The sequence below is a fragment of the Lytechinus variegatus genome, chromosome 5 (assembly GCF_018143015.1).
Source record: "Lytechinus variegatus isolate NC3 chromosome 5, Lvar_3.0, whole genome shotgun sequence".
Classification (NCBI taxonomy): Eukaryota; Metazoa; Echinodermata; class Echinoidea; order Temnopleuroida; family Toxopneustidae; genus Lytechinus; species Lytechinus variegatus.
The window spans coordinates 17,782,082-17,803,560 of NC_054744.1; the positions used below are offsets into that span (position 1 = coordinate 17,782,082).

A 21,479-nucleotide genomic window follows, 5' to 3' on the forward strand; every position below is an offset into this window, starting at 1 on the left:
GGTCGCAGACCAATCGTAAGGTGGGGGTCCGACCACTTGACCGAAGGTCCGCGAGGCCGAGGGTCCGAGGGACTGCGAGACCGAGGGACCGCGAGACCGACTTTTTTCCCTTCATCGGTTGCCGCGGTCGAGTGGTTTAAGACGCCTCGTTGCAGTGGCGTAACAGGTGCCTGTTAACGGGAGGGGGGGGGTGCCAAATAATTCCCGGTAACTATATGGAATCAGTGGCGTTGCTAGGATTTCATGACTCGTGAGAAAGAGACACATGCATATCTCACCAACAAATTATAATGCGAGCACGCCTGCTCACCACCGCCCTAGCGGTGGTGCGAAACACGTACTGCGCGCACGAAACGTCTCTCTAGGGGGTGTGGCCCAGGGAGGGGGTGTTTCTGCTACTTACAGCATAAACTTACGATCAGAGGCGTCGATCCTGAAGGGGATGGGGGGGGGGGGACATATCGTTTTACCCCCCCCCCATAATCCGGATGTGTAAAAATAAAATAAGATTGTAATGTTAGACAGAAATCGGCAAGCGAAATTGAGATGAACAACTCGTTTCTTATTCAAAATCGTGCTCAAAATATCCGTTTTTCAGAGTGGAATATAAAAATTTTCAGCTCGCGTTTCGCGCTCGCATCACTTCTTTAGCCATAAACCCATACTTTTCATGATTAAATAGGTGAATAGAATGTCCCGTTTTCAGGTAAACCTAAAAAAACTCCCGCTTCGATTTGCAATAACATTTGGTTGGATATACATCTTGTTCTTTATTAAAAACGTCCATTAAACTGTCATTTTTTTTTAGATCGAAATATCAAAATTTTCAGCTCGCGCGCTTGCGTCAATTGTTCTTTTAATTAGTTACCCATCTTAATCATTGTTACCAAAATGCTTGGAATATCAAGCTTTCAACCGGCAACCGATGAAGGGAAAAAAGTCGGTCTCGCGGACCTTCGGCCTCGCGGGCCTTCGGTCTCGCGGACCCTCGGTCTCGCGGACCCTCGGTCTAGCGGACCTTCGGTCTAGCGGGCTGTCACCGTAAGGTGTACGGTGGCCTTAAGCTAGTCGCTGTGCAAACCCTTCAATAGAATCAAGTTAAGAGGTGTCCGGACATGCCGGAGAGGTGTGAGTGCAAAGTCTACTGCGTTTAAGTGATCCTTGGTCGATGCGGGGTACAAAGGAAAAAGGGAGAAACAACTATTTTACTCAACTATGGTCAAATATTTTATCTGACAGTTGGATTGACTCTCAACAAAACATTAGTTAGAGAGTGTATTTTTTTAAGTATATAGTGTAGTCATTGCAAGTTTCAAATGAAGATATGATGACATCATTAAAAATAAAGCATATGTGTTTTGCATTTTTTCCAACTAATATCTAATAACTCACAATCTTTAAGCCTATGCTGGAAAGTTATATTGGATAAAGAATGTGCCATATGGAAAAGGCATGAAAGAGTCAGTAAATTATGCACGTGGTTCTTCTGGACACATGTTTGGACTTTGTCGATACGTTGTTATCCTTTGCATCAATATGAGTCCAGCGATCAAACCAAGAAGAATGATGCATAGAGTTGCCATGGTAACAATCATCACAATCCAGACTTTGAACGTTAGATGGAAAACTGGTATTTCTATTTTGAAAGAAAAAAGAAAGAATATTATTAAAATAAAAAATCTCTTTTCTTTTTCAGAAAGTCTTTAGTCACATGATAGAAACTAAATTTCTGCATGAAATAAAAGTCTTTCAACCAATTTTGATGGGAGATGAAAGTTAATTTGCAGCATTTGCAGGATGTTTCTGATAAGCATAACCTATTATTCATATTTTTCCTTCTTATTTACACATCGCGTATTCTTACTTACAATGGCTATCCAATTTTGGCCAATAATAAAATGAGTTAAGGAGCCTTGTTACGGTCACGATAAAACAGAAAAGGTTTCAATAATCAGACTATACTAACATTATTACACTAATTTTGATATTATTAAAAATAAACATATTTTTTTATTATAATGAAAGTTTACCACCCTATAATAGAATGATAACCCTGATGTTTGTGGACCGAATTGGTTGTTATAACCGGCAAAACAAATAAATGAATAAAAAAATTAAAACATCTTCCACACGAATATAAATACGTACTATCATAACCTTTCATGTCATGAGATGAGAGTATATGAGCACTTCGTTTTAATCTCAATGGTCCCCTCATTATTCTCCTCTGGTGAAGGCTGTGTCCTCCAACATCACGGTCATAGCGGTTGCTCGACGTTCCTAGGCAAGCGGGATCACAGTCCGAGTGTCCACCTTCACTGATTGCCTGACATACCAGCAAATCACAGTGGATGTAAACCTGGCAAGTGTAAAGGGACAGTGATCAATGCAATGAGTTCGTTTTCACTTTATGTGATTCAAGAATTCGATTATAGATACAACTTGTTCGTTTGATTTTGTGTTTTGCATTATGATTTTTTTTTGTATTATGAATAAAGCATGCATATAATAAGCAGAAAACTGCTTGAAACAATATCAGCTAGGAGGGAGGAAACACTATTTGCTGTCTTAGCATTTTATTTTAGTTTCAATGTTAATGTGTATTGAAATGTATAGTAAAATACATTTGACATGATTGAAGGTTGAATATAATAATTTTACTGCCTTATTTCATTAAAAGTATATCTGATTTGATGAAATTATATCATTTCAAAAACTGTCAGAATGAAAATGAAAAAAAAATGAAAGAATGAAAAAAAAATGGATTGACTACCGATTTAATATGTAAGGTAACCATTGCTGCAACACATTTTGCTTGCAGGGAGACACCCATACACATGTGCACTATAAAAATATGAAATTATTCTTTCATGCAATTATGACTACTAACATGACTAGGATAAAGGAAAATGGCGGCATGACATCACCAGCCCACTTGTTGAACGTATACAGCTCTCTGATTGGATAAGACTGTACGATCACTCACTCTACCGAGTGAGTGATGGTAAAATACGTACAAATCATTCACTCACTCGAGTGAGTGAATGAATGTTTATGGCATGGAGGGCACGTCATAATATGATGGCATGCATACGACTCTTCACCAAATATCACTAAATTCTAAATTCAATAACTTCGTTTACCTTTCTTATCATATTTTGATGAAATCTACAGCGTTTTCATCGCTGAATGTTACTCTTACTTAATTATATATAAATATATATAAAAATTGGGAGTATCACTTTAATTTAATCAAGTTGGAATGTGTTATGTGCGGTATCCGTACTCTATGTAATGTTCAAAACTACTACGAGTATTATTTGCCCAATCATTTTAAGAGTGAGTAGTTGTAGTAGTCTCGTGGTCTGTTTATGTGTTCAAAGTGCAAAAAAACCGAGGGTTAAACCCACCATAGAGCCCACCCCCAAGCATATAGGCGGCGGAAGAGTGGGTAAATTTGAGGAGGGGGACGACCCCCTCATTTTTTTGTTGATAATCCTTTTTTTTCTTTGTCAAATTTTTTTTACCTGTCCATCCCAAAATTTTAGGTGGACCCCCCTAATCTTTTGGCTTCAGCCGCCAATGCCCCGAAGGCCTATAAATGTATGAGAAAGATGGCGACGATATTCATTCTTTTTACAAGTGGAAAAGATAAGGAGCGCAGATGAAGGATCCAGGAAAACCAAGCTACTTACTCTATTACCAAGATCGACGAATCGGAATGCATCAAAGGTCACGCCCACAAAACCGATAGCATCATCATCAATACGGGTTGACGTGTCAACTGCACACCTGCTTTCAGAAAATCGCGTTTCATAAGGTTTGAAAAAATAAATTAATAAAATGGGAAAAAAATTATGATTCATGTTATTAAATAATATTTTTAAATCATCAATACTGCCAATTTGTAAGCATGCATTTTTTTGGAAGTACGTGATAAATCGCACTCTCTAATCATTATGTTATAATTGGGAGATAGATATGCAACTATCGCTAACGTACTTTAATCATATAAAATTAACAGAACGTAATATATTACGATATAAAAATAAAGAATTCTTATAAGGAGAAAAACACAATTAATTCAAAACCTAACTAAATCCTATAAATCAGCTCAGATAATAATGACACACTGAATTAAAAAAGAAAACGAAGAAAAAGTGATATACATTTTCGTCTTCGTAGGTGTGATGTTTATTTGAGCAGAGGAAAATGGACCAATCGTTTCTTATGTCCCTCGGAAACTGTCACAATAGTCTACGGACCCCCCCCCCTACCCCGCCACCATGACTGGTATTATGACCCCTGCTCACTGCATTATCCATTTTCATAAATACGTACCCATCTCTTATGATAGTCCATTGCTCATCGTTATAGGAAGCAGATGGTGTGGCTACACAACTCCTGACAGATACATCGAGAGACCTTTCTTGCGAAAGAACCGATGCTCCTAGATACAGCTCTTCGTTCAGGTCCACATCCACAGGATACTCAGAATCAGCATACCTGTCCCTGAAATTGCCATCTTTGAAGATATCTAAAGAGAATTCATACCGCCCTGTGGAAATTTTTGACGAATTCAGCTGATAGTCGGTAATCTGGTAAGGGTCTAGTCCGAGATGCGCTGACCGGTTGTATCCACAAGAAAAAGGCATGAAAACTTCGGTTAGCCGAGATATTAAGCTATCTGTAGCTCTCTCAACGACAGTGTTACTGTATACGATTTGAGTGTCATACTCCTGTAACGTTACAATAATATGAAAGAAACGCAAATGGTTAAGAGTGTTTTTCTCCAAAAAGCATAATCATTAAAACTGTGTAGGCCTTTTGAGAAGCCAAAGTATAATATGGAAACATGATGTCTATGGGTATTTCTGAATGAAGAAAGGATGCGAGATGTAGGCATATATACTAGATCTGGTCTTCATTCATTACACTTTGTATACAGTATTTGGAAAATATCGTGTTTGTGCACTCTCATCACATTTTAAAGTGTGATTCTGTCGAAAATTATTTTTAAAGTTTACCTTAAATTGTTGTATTTTGACCTGATTCGGATAAAAAGTTATCTATTTGTGATACAACAACTTTCACATTAAGGATATGCTTCATGCGTTATATTCTTTACCTTTATTTCGGTTCCGCAGTCTGTAAGGTTAGTAAAGATACTGATGAAGCGATTGTCGTCAGAGATCTCTCCTGTGCAGTTAGCATCTGCAAGGAGATGAAGATCCCCACCTTTTGTAACCCCTCCCACGAGCGAGAGGGGGATAGTCACTACCATGCTGAAGGAACCACATCGCAATGTGATCTTGTCAACTGAAAAGATAGGTGGTGTGCTGTTTAAAGGGGAAGTTTGCTCTGATAGGAAAAATAGGCTATTGTAAAACGGAAAAAATATCAACACCTCTCTGCAAAAAAATCTGACACCAAATGCAAAATATTATATTTTGAAGTGTGTCAAATAGTTGAGCCTATATGCACCACAATGGTGACAGGCATAAAAGTTCAAATAAACTCCTTTTTGGGGGTATATTACGAAATAGGGCAAGTTGTCTTCATTGAATCATGTTAAGTAAATGTCGATAACTGAACGTTCAAGATGGGAAATCTCCAACTTAAAATACATCATATCCATGGAGCTTCATGTTATATCCATGTTGGGAGATATTCACAAACCTCAATATATACAAGATATAGTGAATGTATGACATCACTAATTTGCTCATATGCATACTATTCGTGATGTGCATACACCTGTTTTGTGCAAATAAATTTTAAAATGCTGTATTGTTTCTCAAAATATGATTCATATGAATTAATATTTCAATGGCATACTTATCATCTTTTTCAATTCAAACTTTAAAAGAAAGACACTTTGATAATCTGATGTGTTGAAATATATTTAATATACTTAGTTACATTTATTAGAAACAATTACCTGGCTTGGATGTTGTTGGAAGCACAGTTGTTCCATTTCCCCAATCTGGGAGTCTTGTCGCCGACGATATCTCGGAAGGACTATGCGGTAGAGAATAAGGATTAGTTGGATATCCTGTGCCTTCAGATGGACCTGTTAGATTTTTAAATCCGGTGGACAGTGGTGTTGGACTTTCTGTTCCTGCAGATGAAGTTGTTGAATACCATGATCCTACAGTTGGGGATGGAGTTGTTGGGGTTCCCGTTCCATCAGAAGGAAATGTTGGATTTGCCGTTCCTGCTAATGGAGATGTTGGGTTTCCTGTTCCTCCAGATGGAGATGTTGGGTTTCCTGTTCCTCCAGATGGAGATGTTGGGTTTCCTGTTCCTCCAGATGGAGATGTTGGGTTTCCTGTTCCTCCAGATGGAGATGTTGGGTTTCCTGTTCCTCCAGATTGAGATGTTGGGTTTCCTGTTCCTCCAGATTGAGATGTGGGGTTTCCCGTTCCTCCAGATTGAGATGTTGGGTTTCCTGTTCCTCCAGATTGAGATGTTGGGTTTCCCGTTCCTCCAGATTGAGATGTTGGGTTTCCCGTTCCTCCAGATTGAGATGTTGGGTTTCCCGTCCCTCCAGATTGAGATGTTGGGTTTCCTGTTCCTGCAGATGGAGATGTTGGGTTTCCTGTTCCTCCAGATTGAGATGTTGGGTTTCCTGTTCCTCCAGATGGAGATGTTGGGTTTCCTGTTCCTCCAGATTGAGATGTTGGGTTTCCTGTTCCTGCAGATGGAGATGTTGGGTTTCCTGTTCCTCCAGATGGAGATGTTGGGTTTCCTGTTCCTCCAGATTGAGATGTTGGGTTTCCTGTTCCTCCAGATGGAGATGTTGGGTTTCCTGTTCCTGCAGATGGAGATGTTGGGTTTCCTGTTCCTCCAGATGGAGATGTTGGGTTTCCTGTTCCTCCAGATTGAGATGTTGGGTTTCCTGTTCCTCCAGATGGAGATGTTGGGTTTCCTGTTCCTCCAGATTGAGATGTTGGGTTTCCTGTTCCTGCAGATGGAGATGTTGGGTTTCCCGTTCCTCCAGATTGAGATGTTGGGTTTCCTGTTCCTCCAGATTGAGATGTTGGGTTTCCTGTTCCTCCAGATGGAGATGTTGGGTTTCCTGTTCCTCCAGATGGAGATGTGGGGTTTCCCGTTCCTCCAGATGGAGATGTGGGGTTTCCTGTTCCTCCAGATGGAGATGTTGGGTTTCCTGTTCCTCCAGATGGAGATGTTGGGTCTCCTGTTCCTCCAGATGGAGATGTTGGGTTTCCTGTTCCTCCAGATGGAGATGTTGGGTTTCCTGTTCCTGCAGATGGAGATGTTGGGTTTCCTGTTCCTCCAGATGGAGATGTTGGGTTTCCTGTTCCTCCAGATTGAGATGTTGGGTTTCCTGTTCCTCCAGATGGAGATGTTGGGTTTCCTGTTCCTCCAGATTGAGATGTTGGGTTTCCTGTTCCTGCAGATGGAGATGTTGGGTTTCCCGTTCCTCCAGATTGAGATGTTGGGTTTCCTGTTCCTCCAGATTGAGATGTTGGGTTTCCCGTTCCTCCAGATTGAGATGTTGGGTTTCCTGTTCCTCCAGATTGAGATGTTGGGTTTCCTGTTCCTCCAGATGGAGATGTTGGGTTTCCCGTTCCTCCAGATGGAGATGTTGGGTTTCCTGTTCCTGCAGATGGAGATGTTGGGTTTCCTGTTCCTCCAGATGGAGATGTGGGGTTTCCCGTTCCTCCAGATTGAGATGTTGGGTTTCCTGTTCCTCCAGATTGAGATGTGGGGTTTCCTGTTCCTCCAGATTGAGATGTTGGGTTTCCTGTTCCTCCAGATGGAGATGTTGGGTTTCCTGTTCCTCCAGATTGAGATGTTGGGTTTCCTGTTCCTCCAGATGGAGATGTTGGGTTTCCCGTTCCTCCAGATGGAGATGTGGGGTTTCCTGTTCCTCCAGATGGAGATGTTGGGTTTCCTGTTCCTCCAGATGGAGATGTGGGGTTTCCTGTTCCTCCAGATTGAGATGTGGGGTTTCCCGTTCCTCCAGATTGAGATGTTGGGTTTCCTGTTCCTCCAGATGGAGATGTTGGGTTTCCCGTTCCTCCAGATTGAGATGTTGGGTTTCCTGTCCCTCCGGATTGAGATGTGGGGTTTCCTGTTCCTCCAGATGGAGATGTGGGGTTTCCCGTTCCTCCAGATGGAGATGTTGGGTTTCCCGTTCCTGCAGATGGAGATGTTGGGTTTCCTGTTCCTCCAGATGGAGATGTTGGGTTTCCTGTTCCTCCAGATGGAGATGTTGGGTTTCCTGTTCCTCCAGATGGAGATGTTGGGTTTCCCGTTCCTCCAGATGGAGATGTGGGGTTTCCTGTTCCTCCAGATGGAGATGTTGGGTTTCCTGTTCCTGCAGATGGAGATGTTGGGTTTCCTGTTCCTCCAGATGGAGATGTTGGGTTTCCTGTTCCTCCAGATGGAGATGTTGGGTTTCCTGGTGATGTAGAAGGAGTTATCGGATCTCCTGGTGCAATAAACGACATTTACTGTACATAATTTAGTATCAATTTAGTAATGATTAAATGAGTTCTTAGAGGATTTTTTCTATTCCGATGTTGTATAGAACCACTGAACCACTTAGTAAGTAAATTAATTCCCTTGAAAAATTGATTGGGCAAACTATCCTACCAGAAGCGATTTTGAGCTATTTTGAGGAAAGATGGGCGTCTACAGTCAGATCGTGGACAAGTGATAACGTCTTCCACTATAACCTATGGGTAATCAGGCCCTATTTGCTTTGCATTCTACGTCTGAAAAGATTTTAATAAAGAAAGAGTTTAGAGGTACCGGTACACATGGTCGGAGGAAGAAAATGCATATTTTACAAAAGAATTTAATTGCCATCTACGGAGGAGGGTGTGAAATCGTAAATTGTGTGATAAATAAGGTGACAAAGTAATGACATCTTTGGGCCAAATTATAATCTAAATCTAAATCTAGCTCCTGATTCAACATAAAAAGGACATTTTTTTTTGCATTTAGATTCTCGACACTTTAGCATAACAGCCATGCCTTATTGGCATAGCCAGGAATATGAACTATGTTATTCTGAAAAAAAAAACACTGATAAGTTACTTGACCAGGCCTACCTTCACATGTTCCCATTGGTTGGCTCCAGGTTCCATCGGCTTGACATACCGAAGTGACGTCACCTACCGGATAGTACAGATCCTGGCAAAAATAAACCACTACACTGCGGTATTCAGTCGAATTTGGTTCATATGCAGTTGAATGCGGCAATGTTGGAAATTGGGAACTGCAAGATATCGCTGATTTTAAGAGAAAAAAATAAAATGGAAAATGGACAATTCATGATATCAAACCGGATAGGTTTACATAAATATATGTGTGTGAAATAGACGAAATAAGGGATTTCATATTTTTTTGTCTGTGCTATTGAAAATAACCGAACTGTTTTCTCCTCTTAATGTCTTCAGCAAATTGTTGACGACAGATTCAATTACGTAATGGATAGCAACACTAACATATCCCAGCCAATTTCTTACGTTTACATTCGGGACGATTGCCGTTGTAAAAACCACTTTGGCCACATTCTATCCTAGCATCTCCAACAAGTTCGTATCCCACGTCACAGGAGAACATGACGTAAGATCCATGAAGCCAATTAGGATGAGACGTATTGTAGGTGCCGTGTGCAGGGGCACCTGGATCATTGCACTGTAACGGTCCTCGTGTTCCAGCTGTATACAAATATATATAGAGCCAGAATTTACGAGTATAAATAATTGTAATATTTTGTAAACGAATAGAATACCTGGAGAGGACACTGAATCGTCGGATCCCTAGTTGCCCAATAGACTAAAAACCATTAGTCCTCTCCTTGCTGTCAGTTTAAATATCCCCCACGAGCAGAAAATTGAAGTATAATTCGTAATACCCCTAACAATTCATTGATTTTTCGCGTTCTTTTCTCGTAATGTACTTTTACTCTTACAAGCAAGCAGCATTTACAAGCATGGTTTCTTAGCTGGTCTTTTTTTCCAATTCTATCGTGTTTAAGCACACATTTGATTTTTTCACATCTACTTCATCATTCGGGTAAAATAAGCATCAAAATGCTGCGCCTTTTGATGTTTAAAACGCTGATATTGCATAAAACTGTCACAAGATCAGAGATACGAGACACTTACGATACTGGCATATGTATCCGTTGTTTTGCCCGCACCTGTCATCATTCCACCCGAAGTTGTCAGATAGGAGATCAACACAGTGCTCAAGATTTCCATTCGGTTCACCCGGTGCCCAAAAGGTATTTGTAACCGCGGGTCCTTCAAGAGTGGGAATAAACAAATTTGATAACAATGAGAATGGTAAGGAATAGAGGGCAAAATCGTAGTTAGTAAGAATGACGCAAACGAGATATTTTGCTCTTGTTTTTTGTACATCTACTTGAGACCTAGACCCCTGTTACAACGGATTTCCTACCCGAGACCCGAAATCCGACGCAACAGGGGTCCTATAGATGAGGGTGTTGGGCGATTACGAATTATCATCATAATGCCCGAATAAACATGTAGACCCTTGTTAGTAGAGAACCATCATCTCAAATTTATTACCGGTCATTATACTGTTATCATAACCGCTAATCACATGTCATTACATATTTATACGCGTCATTCCAGACAAACGACTGGTCAAGTGCACACACGCGATCAATCATCGTTAGGATACACTTCGCGAACTTACACATCACCATAATAAAACATAGCCTTTTAGTCGTATGAGGAAACATTTACCTGGCTAAAATTGTTACATTATGTTGAATCATGCTTGCTTCATATTTACTATATACAAATCAATCTCACCATCTACAAAGAGAACTTCTTCGTCGTCAGAACGCCTATCATCTCTAAAACCACCAATCCACCAATCGGGACGTGATCCATCGTCTTGTTCGTTTGCCATGGAAACCAATAGTTGATTCTGAACCTCGGTAGCTATCTCTACCAGACGTCCTGACCTATCGGAACAGTATCCGCGCGCATTGTCCCACCTGTAGTCGAGCTTCACGAAGGCTGCGCAGTTCTCCCCGTAAGACATCTGAGGTGAATCAGCAAGGTCCGGGTTGGTAACAGGACATGCTTCCCCTGGAATGAAAGGTATAATATATATAGGTATATAATATTTATGTTAAAATACTGATAGAAATATTGGTGTGCAACTGGAGTGGAAATGTAGTATGATGATGAAACTAAAAAGCGAACACATGAAACGATCACATTCAACTTGTTTCTTGTAAAATCAAGGAGCTTCTGGCATTCATGGCAATACATTCATCCTAACGTACATATCCAAAGCTTCATCCTCATCCCCGAATAATACGACATCAATAGTCTCTCCTGGCTATTTTGCAACCCTAGTTCCTATGACACTCGTTCGTTCATATTACCCTCTGCTGAGTTTGAGAACTAACCTCATCATGATTGTGAAACAAGCTATTTCAAAGTAGAATCCCGTAAGGTTTTCCTTCGTGTAAAATGAATGTAACTACGGCTTGAATACATAATACGAAGATAATGTAACAATTACTTTAATGATTACTGGGGTGTTCCTCTGTAAAATGCATTCCTTCTCCATTTGCTCTTACATACATATAAGTAGATGTATTGTTACACGTCGATTATCATACGTACGGGGCCCGGGGGGGCCACTTCCATTCACGAGTGGATACCATGCGCGATCATGGGGTCCCGAAAAGCACCCTAAACACGTAATTTCCGTATTCTGAAAATGCACCCCTTAACAAGTATTGGCGTGTGAAACCCTACCCTTAACAAGTATTGGAAACAAAACGATACTCTTGGCAAATATTCCCTGAAATGAACCCCTAAACAAGTACAGGAATGTTTTATTGTTACGGGTCCCTCGATCGTTGGCTTTACCTTATTTGATTTAGTACGACCCCACCTACACCTCGCGCAAATCGGACTCTATTAACACGTAGTGTTGGGGCAAAAAGGGCACCCTTTATCATGTTTATAAGACATTTTAATTTTGTCTCATCATCCCCGCAAATTCGACCCTAAACACGTAATTTTCCGAGTGAAATAGATACCCTTTTTTCATTATTTTTGCGTTTTTGACACCCTTATCACGTTACGTACGTAACGTGCCCTATCGTGAAAAAGACATCCTTTTTACGTGTTTTTTTGGTCGCGCATGGTATCCATTCGTCAATGTAAGTGGCCCCCCGGGGTACGGGGTAATCTCTGTGTTCTTACCAAACTCGCAGATAAAGAAATTGGTATCCCTACAGCCTGCATCATTCCAACCATAGTTGTTGGATTGTCCGTAAAATTCAATGCAGATTTCGCTATCGATTTCACCGTTAGGCTCTCCATCCGCCCATGCAAAAAATAGGATTTCGGAGGCAGCTGAAAGAGGAAACAGTGAAATTAGGAGATAGCATGTAGCAAGAAACTTCTCATTTGATTTCTTTATTTCCAAAACCGTGTAAAAAGTGATTATATATATATATATATATATATATATATATATATATATATATATATATATATATATACCACCTATCATTATCTTTGCCTCTATAATACCATCTTTATATCCATTTCACACATAAATAATAAACATAAAGTGTACATAAAAATATAAAATAAGACTTATCATTGAACAATATTTTTTGAAAAGTTTCATGTTAACATGCTAAAAACTTTGTTTTTTTTAAACTTGTAAATACCATCTTCACCAATTTTTGTCGAGCTGAAATATTACATCTAAAAACTTACATCCTTCCCAGTACCACTTCAGACCTTCGAAAACTCCTATCCAATAATTCCTTCCGGTTTGAAGTCTCTCAACTATGAAATCTTGGGTAGCTTGGTCGGGAATCTTGGCAAGGTGGCCATAAGGGATGTCAGGAGAAACAGTTGCACATATAGCTCTGGCGCCCCACCAGTCCTCCCTGTCGTTGTAGGCCACAAAGCATGTCTGGTTTTGATAATTCCAACTACCCGATGGGCATACAAGAGGGTTCGACAGATCAGCTATTTAGTAAATAATTCATACTGACAACATTAAAGATGTGCATCTGATCGGTTGGCTGGTTGGATAAGACAACCGTAAAAGTGTTATAATCAAGAAAATAAGAGACTTCCACTCTCTCTTTTCTTTGCTCAGTGTAATTCATGCCCACTTCCCCGCTCTCTTCTACCTCTCTTGACCATTTCCTTCTCTTTCTTTTCTTTGCCTTTTCCTCGTTCTCCTTCCTTTTACCATAGACCCTATTGTGCATTTCTATTGTATTTGTGGTATCCCGCCGTCACAAGCGTTTGCTTTCAGGGAACTACTCGTACGCCTCTTCTGTTAACAAATATATTATATATTTACATTATATGACAAACCATTTTGTATAATTTATACTGAAAATAAGGAAGAAAATAGTGTTATTTTATTTGAATTGAAAAGGAGCTAATCAGAAATCACCAAGTTATATACATGAAGATTTCCATTCTCTTAGATTCACAATCTCACTGCTAGTACCACAGTCACATTTCCGCTCAATCAAAGGAGTCGCAGTCTGACGAACAAGCCTAAATCTTCCTAGGTATTTTGCATAATATTTACTCAATGTATATTTTAAAAAAATCATAACATAATTAGCTTTAAAAACATATCGCAAATGACTTTTAGATTCACTCGCACTTTCATTTGAAATATTACATTCTCATTAACGCCCCAATTCTGGGGCTTGAGGATTAGGGGGGGGGGGGGTCAGGGAGGAGATGTGTCAAGATGTTGCTCAACGGCCTGTACGTATATTGGGACGTCTTCATTTGGGCACCTTGGTTTATCTTGATTACTGCCTTTTAGGCTAATGTATTTTCGTTTTCAGTCACAAAGAGGACTACTTACGAGAACATGTCGGTGTTTCTTCGGACCACTTCCCCAACTCGGTACATGTGCTAGTTTCACTATCCTCCGTTAATCGATACTTTGAATCGCAGGAGAAGAAGACACTGTCACCATAGTAATGTCCATTCCCTTCAACTGAACCAAAGTTTGGCTCGGCAGGAGCAGGGCACTGGATACCTTGGTCAAGATGACCGAATAAAATATGGTTGGTGAATTTTAATCGAAATGCAAAAACAAATCTTCAATTTTGATAATAACCTTGGATGATTTGTTTTGTTTTGTAATTTCAGTTCAAAATCATACAAATAACAGTACATTTGGAAAATATTATAAGATGTTACAATATCAACAATAACACTGTTCACAAAGTTAAAAAAATCAAAATAATTATTTATTATACAAAGAATTCTACAAAAATTACAAAATCAATTTATCTAGAACTAGGAAAATACTTAAAAAATATAAATATAACAAAAATTAATTTATGGCGACGCAACGAAATCATACAGTTAAAGTGGAGCCTGTCATTTTTCCTTTAATGTCGATAGTCATAATGTAATGGACCACGGGCCTTTCTTATTGATATTGGTTAATGTGTACTTGAGAAAGCATCGTAAGCTTTGTGAAATCAACAGCGAGGAATGGCAATATGCGTCACATATTGTATTTCTTCGAACAAAATGTGATAAATGCACTGTTTTTTTATTGTAAACATAAAATATTGTAAATACTATAACTCGGAGTAATAGTTGTGCTGGGAATAGTATTAGAAGTAGGATAGTATTAGTTATAGTAATAATAATGATAACAATGATAATGGTAGTAGTAGAAGTAATAATAATAATAATAAATAATAATAATGATAAACTGGTGCTTATGTATCGGATATTCAGAGTTGTTTCAAAAAGGGAGAAGCTGGTCTTTATTTTTGTGGTCCCAAATTGTGGAAGTTTGCCAGCTCCTCTCATGTCTAGTACTTTCGTTCAATTATTGTTTAAAAGTCATCTAAAAAAAACTGTAGTAGTGTAAATTTGGAGAGATGTATAATTATGTAAAGCGCCCAGAACAATTTATTATTATTAATTTTATTATAATTATTATCATCATTACCACTACTACTATACTACTTCTATCTTCTCCTACTAAAAACCTACTACTACTACTACTACTACTACTCGGACCACTGTTAGCTCAATGTAATAAGACTGCTTTCGCTTCAAAGAAAAATGCAATCGAGAATAATGACCACAACAAAGTCGTTGCCATCCACCCCCCAAAAAACACAATTCCTTACTTACGATTGCAATTAGGCAATGCACCGCTCCATTCTCCGGAAGATGTATTGCAAAGCAGGACCACCTTGTCACGTTCAACGTCCATAGAATGGCCAGGATCACACGTGTATATCACATAAACGTCATCGATGTAAGTAACCCTCCCATTTGGGAGAGTTGGTGGATTGTTGCATTGATTTGCTTGGATGAAAGGTGGAAAATGATAATGTAATTCACATTTTTTATTAATAATTATTGGTATACATCATTTCGGGGGGGGGGGGGGCATTATAGACGTTATAAATTGACGTCATTACCCTGCCCTCTTAGAATTTAAAGAAAGTAACTTCCATGCGTTGGTATTGACCTCTAACTGTACCATGACTACTCCGTTGTGCGTTCCAATATCCTCTGAGCGAGGGCGCTGTGAGATCATGATACCGCATAAGGTCGATTACAACCAAAGTCCCCGTTTTGAGTAGTCGAAAATAATACCCCTCAATCGTTTTTTTTTAGATAATCAATCTGACCCCTCCGTTTTATAATTCATGCTTTCCCTATTTTTTTTTGTTTGTGTGATCTTTTTCTCTTTTTTACGATACGATTTCTTATCACTCCAACTTAGGCGGCCATTTACGGGGGGGGGGGGGTTCAAAGAAGAGCAAAATCACTTTCAATTGGTTATACAATGAGCCGAATGCATCGCTATGTCAATACATAAATTACTTTTGTTATATATAATATACTATAATCCCCTTTCCTCTTAGAAATTACAGCAACCAAGCCATAATGATCAATAGCCACTACCAACGCAACACACAGACCACTCCAATTACCACCACCAACACCATTACTGACGTGTAATCTTTGTTTGCCACTACTTACAGAAACATACCTGATGATAATGCCAACAGAACTGAGCTGCATAAAAAACAACTGAAGCACTTTATTTTTTTTAGAAAAATGATCTGCCCCCTCATTTTTACACGTTTTGTTTATACCATTTTTTCTCTGTGCCTTTTTTCTTCACCAAGTTTTTCATCTTTTGGTGATACATTTCCATTTCTATTTTGTCCAAATAATCGAGGGACCGGCAGCCTTTATTGTGCAGCGTTGCTCCGTCCCTTAAATCTTTGAACGCCAGACAAGGTAGCAGCAACTGCCATCTGCTAACCTCTTTTGGTCTTACGCTGGGCACGGGGGCTTGAACCACCGACCTCACGATTGGGAGGAGGGCTCTCTACCACCTGAGCCAAGAAAGCTACTTCATTCAATACAAATTAATATGGCATATTAAGAGCCAAGGCACCACCATCACATATAATATCGCCAATACCACCGCACTCGTACCACTACATGCCAGTATATCTTTTTGGAAACTGGTATAATTCCTTTCTTGACACAACTTACAGACAACATACCTGATGGTGTCAACAGAGTTTTGAGCAGCATCAAACAAATGAATTCCCGCCAATATATTCCGTTCTGCATCATACGTTTTTTTTTATTAATCCCGAGATGTCATGGATGTAGATCTCTCTCTGTCTGATCTTCCTTTCCTATTGTGTTTCAAGAGGTGCATGTTTCATTTAATTCAAACTTCAATTAATCATGAATTGTTTTGGGGCCTGTTATCGCTGAAAGATATTTCCGATCAAAGAGTATTATTGACTCAATAACAATAATTAACCCTTGAGTGGAATATCAACACTAAGAAGGAACCTGATTTATTTTTCTTCTCGGTGCCATAATCATCTCTAAAAATAGAAAGTGAAATTCGAGGAGAATGTTGGAAATGAATTTACAATCTCTATAGACAAGAGAAATCTAGCATATCAATGTTTTTTGAAACACAAAATATTTTATCTTCTTGTGATACTGTATTTTGTTTAAGATATTTTACATTATTTGACTTTGTTTTGGGGGTGCATGTTGGTTGGATTAAATGCAAAAAGGGTGTGAGAGTAGAGTATATCATAAGTAACTAATGGAGAAAACAAGCCTAATACGCGAATAACAATATATGGCACGCCTTTAGGGAATCAATTTAAAATATATTTCACTTGAATAAATATATGTTTCTCTTCCATTAAACCATTTCACTCAAAGATATTACATTTCACTTTTTAAAATATATTCCACTTTTCACAAAATTCATTCTACTTTATCAAAAAGATATATTTTTTGAAAAGCGAAAGATATATTTTTTAAAAGTGAAATATACATTTTTTTTAAAGTGAAATATAATATTTTGAAAAGTGAAATATATTTTTTTTTCAAAAATGAAATATATTTTTTTGAAAAGTGAAATAGATTTTTGTGAGAAGTAAAATACAATTTTGCGCAAAAGTGAAATACACTTTGGCAAAAAAAGTGAAACATGTCTTTTTGATAAAGTGGAGTGAATTTTGTGAAAAGTGGAATATATTTTTTTAAAGTGAAAGATAAATTTCTTTAACTGACATAATTCATTGGAAGAGAAGCATATATTTATTCAACCAAATTATATCTTGAATTGATTCCCTATATCGTGTCATAACCATCTTCAATTTTGTTGTAATTTTTTAGTCATCTCAATTTCCTGTTATTGGTATTTACCTTAAAGCGGTCATGCAATCAAACAATGAGAAAAAAATACATAAATAACTCGAGAGATACTATCACTAAATAGCTAAATAAAACATTACGTTCATGAATACAGTCGTATTAAAGATAATGTTATCAATGGTTACAAAGCTTGAGAAATCTTTGTGAAATGAGCATTGCCAATAATTCTTAGACCTTTCTCTCCAATTTTACAAAAGAAATCTTATTTAATGTGGTCGTCCATTGTTCTCAGACTAGAAATACCACAACTGTTGATGCATATGGAAGTGATATCTAATACATCATGTTCACTCACAAATTTTACACTTACGCAAGAAAATCGAACTATTCCAGAGAAAAATAAAATCGGTGATTCATTGATTCCCAGACTTATCCAAAAATGCATTTCCAGAATAGATATAGCTTCCAAACAGTGGCGATTTTTTACTTTGATAATTGGCCTCCTGTGAAGTAAGGTGTTTCATAATGGAATCAAAGTCTCGAACTTGGAGTAAGTCATTAGCGTTAATGACTCATCAAATGAGACTTAACCGTTAGATTAAGGGTGGGTTAACAAGTTCTCTTTTGAATGGATAACAGTGCCGCTCAGATACTGAATGATTATGTGAATATATAATCTTGCTGGATACCCGATGACCTGGACGTGACTTTAAAGAGAACAATAATGGACTTTTTCAATGATTAAACAAAAAATTCATTTACAGGTGAATAGGAAAATTGGACATATATAGAAAATAGTTTCCATTAATGGACAAAGCTTTAAGTGAGACCTTTATTCTGATATAAAATTGGTTTTGATAACGGTAGTACAATTTGTTGAGAAACGTAGAGCAATGAAGGATTTCCAAATATCCAATTATCATTATTATATGGATTGATTAATATATCAGTTTTTTAAGTTTTTATTTTCTGACGTCACAGGTAAACAGCTCCGTCAAATATATTGCATTATAAATTATTTTTGAAATGCAATTTTGTCTGAATAATTACCTGTGTAAAATATATTACCAAAACAAAACAATAATCTTAAACACATTTTTCGTAAACAATATCAGACACAGAATATAGATCATTCTACCTAAGTACGGGAAACTGTAGTCCCTCGCATGGGACGTGGGCCGATGTCACAAAACTTTGAAAATTAATAGCTTCATGATTCTATCATGTATTGTTGCCATGTGAATTTTGCTATACCCTAATTTGTCTTGCAGACTAGTAGAACTGGTTTAGTTAGCAAAGGCCCCTTTTTTTCAAAATTCCTTCATGGATTCACTCAAACATTCCACTATACTTGACTGGGCTGACCAGTGTAATCGACCAATCAAGAGTCAATTTGAGGTTTCAGTAATGTATCCCCTATTGGAGGCTTTATTTTCAAGCCAGCCAGGGCCTGATTTCAATTTCAATTTCAATTTTTATTTCAATTTCAATTTTTATTTATTTCACTTCCACCAAACAAAAACAAATTGTATACCATATATATAAAAATAAGTATTTGTATCCATTGCAAAGAAACAAAAATAATAATACATATGTTGTGAAAAAAAAACTTACACGATTTGGGCAACACATTGGAGGTTTTAAATAAGTATACTATTTTTCAATAGAAATTAAATTAAGATGGAAATGGAGGGACCCACTAAAAAGCAAAGCTTGTACAATGTGGGCCCCTCAAAAATACATAACAAAACCATTAACAGAGTACAAATGCAGACATATGTAATCAAATGAGAAAAAAAAAAAAGAGAGAGAAATAATACTTACAAAATATAAAATACGAAGATATCAAAAAATATAGTTTGTATAGGACAAAACAAACCGTCCTAAAATATATCCAAAAATATATCCACCCTTCCCACCCCCCAAAAAAAAGAAAAGAGAAAGGGGAGAATGCCCTGAGAAGATGGATGGGTGCTGCTAAACGTAGATAGAACACATGCCATCGTGGACTCAAGCAAACTGGATTCAATGTGTATAAAAGGAGAAAAAATATATAGAATGACCTGGAAAGAATAAAATGCGCGAAAAATGTGATTGATGCCGTAAATAAATAAGCGGTAGGAAGGCGGATAAGCGGACAGGAAAGAGAAAAAAGATGAGAGGATAGACACAAATAATATATGAGGTTAAAAACCGAGCACAATTGGGAAGGACTTGTGTCAGATTTTTTTTTCAATTAAAAAAAAGGGATGATTTATGTTTTAATTATAGTCTTTATAGTAAAAATGATGACTAACCTCTTGACAGAGATGATGAATAAGATTTAATTTGAGGATACATTATAAGATTTTAATAGAGATAATTTGAATTTAGTCTTAAAAGAGTTCAAAGATTTTGCAGTTCTTATATCATTATGAAGTGAGTTCCATAACTTCGGTCCCTCATATATAAATGTGTTCTGAGCCAGCAAAGTTCTTAGAAGTGGTAAATGGAATTCACCCAATCGCCTTGTTGGATAGTTATGAATGAACTGATTTTGGCGGGAAAGGGACAGAAGCATTTGAAATTTCGAGGAAGCAGATTGTCTCACCAGTGTCTGATTAAATCGAGTTGATGGTTATTGTTATTTCATGATATTACTGGTATATTTGTTAATTTTGTATGATTATGTGTTTTACTATTGCTCAATTATTATTGGAGTTTTATTCAAATTTTGTGGTAAACTAACATTTACATGTATATTGCCTCTGAAGTGTTGGCTTTGCAAGTATCATAATTTCGCATTGCATTGTCTAATATTGAGTGGTAAGCATTTAAAGGAACGCAAGTTAAGTATTTACTAGTTGATGTTGATGTTAAGATATATACATATATCTGATAACACCGTCAGACTTGGTCCATGATGTTCATTGCAGTGTGCCCCTTTCTCCTATTTAGCCCAAAATGTATGTTTTACAATAAAGATTATTAATGCTTGTGTGCAAAGAGGGCAGCTAGGGGAATTGAGGAATGTGGGCGATGAGTCGTTTTAATAAGATTTTTATTATTCATTGCAATAAAAGATATCTTGTCATGCAATGTTTCCAGGAATTGTTTTTGTTTGATTCTCATACTGCAATTTGAAAATATTGGAATCATGAAGTAGCTCTACTATTTTACCCATTTTACCGATAATGCAACATTTGTCATTATTATGCTGTTACAACGTAGATAGCAATACATCTCGTGTAAAATCTGTGGTATAGTATTCACTTACTTATTCAGAAATATGACAAATTACTGCTGTTAATTATCTGTTGTTTGTTTGAATGGACTTCCGATCTATTTAAGGTTTGTGGAATATCCATCGTAATATTGCATTTCTTTAAAGTTTTTATCCCTTTGAATTTTCGATTGAAATTATAAAATTTATAAAACAAAGTATAGGATGAATATATATAAAAATATGAATTATTATATTCAAAAAAATAATTTCAAGTTGAATTGGGTATTCAATCAAGCTCTAAATTCTTCGATTCATTTATGTTTTCAAATATCTGCAGACTTCTACGTTGAACGTAGAAGAAGTTGTCAGAGTTGATAGATATATTATCACAATCACCAACACCAGCAATCACCATCCCCGTCACCATTCACCTCCTTTATCCTTCTTATTAACATCACCACTACCACCACCACCATAATCATCACCATCATCATCGTCATCATCATCATCATCACCATCATCATCACCATCATCATCGTCATCATCATCATCACCATCATCAT

General features: G+C 37.6%; 2 protein-coding genes across 3 annotated transcripts; both read right to left on the minus strand.

Moving 5' to 3' along the window:
- Positions 1-1,459: 1,459 nt before the first annotated feature.
- LOC121415612 (collagen alpha-1(I) chain-like) lies at positions 1,460-11,098 on the minus strand. 2 transcript variants are annotated; one of them, XM_041608893.1, is made up of 10 exons: positions 10,824-11,098; positions 10,149-10,286; positions 9,504-9,698; positions 9,087-9,266; positions 5,942-8,461; positions 5,129-5,319; positions 4,342-4,739; positions 3,696-3,792; positions 2,149-2,359; positions 1,460-1,636 (listed from the first exon to the last, which is right to left on the minus strand). In XM_041608893.1, exons 1-10 carry the CDS (start codon positions 11,056-11,058, stop codon positions 1,470-1,472), a joined length of 4,332 nt encoding a protein of 1,443 aa, XP_041464827.1. In that variant the 5' UTR covers positions 11,059-11,098; the 3' UTR covers positions 1,460-1,469. The 2 variants fall into 2 exon arrangements, with proteins under 2 accessions (XP_041464827.1, XP_041464828.1); XM_041608894.1 differs by lacking the exon at positions 9,504-9,698.
- A 360-nt stretch (positions 11,099-11,458) lies between these two features.
- Positions 11,459-16,655, minus strand: LOC121414919 (sushi, von Willebrand factor type A, EGF and pentraxin domain-containing protein 1-like). The gene is made up of 6 exons (XM_041607966.1): positions 16,586-16,655; positions 15,189-15,365; positions 13,891-14,067; positions 12,765-13,022; positions 12,240-12,392; positions 11,459-11,511 (listed from the first exon to the last, which is right to left on the minus strand). The coding sequence occupies exons 1-6, from the start codon at positions 16,653-16,655 to the stop codon at positions 11,459-11,461; spliced, it is 888 nt and encodes a 295-aa protein (XP_041463900.1).
- Between the last annotated feature and the right edge of the window lie 4,824 nt (positions 16,656-21,479).

Bases quoted from the DNA above. Each gene is read 5' to 3' on its own strand.
- LOC121415612 (XM_041608893.1), bottom strand. From the start codon at position 11,058: ATGTCTTACGGGGAGAACTGCGCAGCCTTCGTGAAGCTCGACTACAGG. The intron at 8,462-9,086 runs GTAGGCCTGGTC...TTATTGCACCAG, and splicing joins ACCAATGGGAACATGTGAAG to GAGATCCGATAACTCCTTCT. The intron at 3,793-4,341 runs GTACGTATTTAT...TTCTGAAAGCAG, and splicing joins TGGACTATCATAAGAGATGG to GTGTGCAGTTGACACGTCAA.
- LOC121414919 (XM_041607966.1), bottom strand. From the start codon at position 16,655: ATGCAGAACGGAATATATTGGCGGGAATTCATTTGTTTGATGCTGCTC. The intron at 13,023-13,890 runs GTAAGTAGTCCT...TTTACTAAATAG, and splicing joins AGAAACACCGACATGTTCTC to CTGATCTGTCGAACCCTCTT. The intron at 11,512-12,239 runs GTAAGAACACAG...TATGTATTCAAG, and splicing joins TTTCTTTATCTGCGAGTTTG to CCGTAGTTACATTCATTTTA.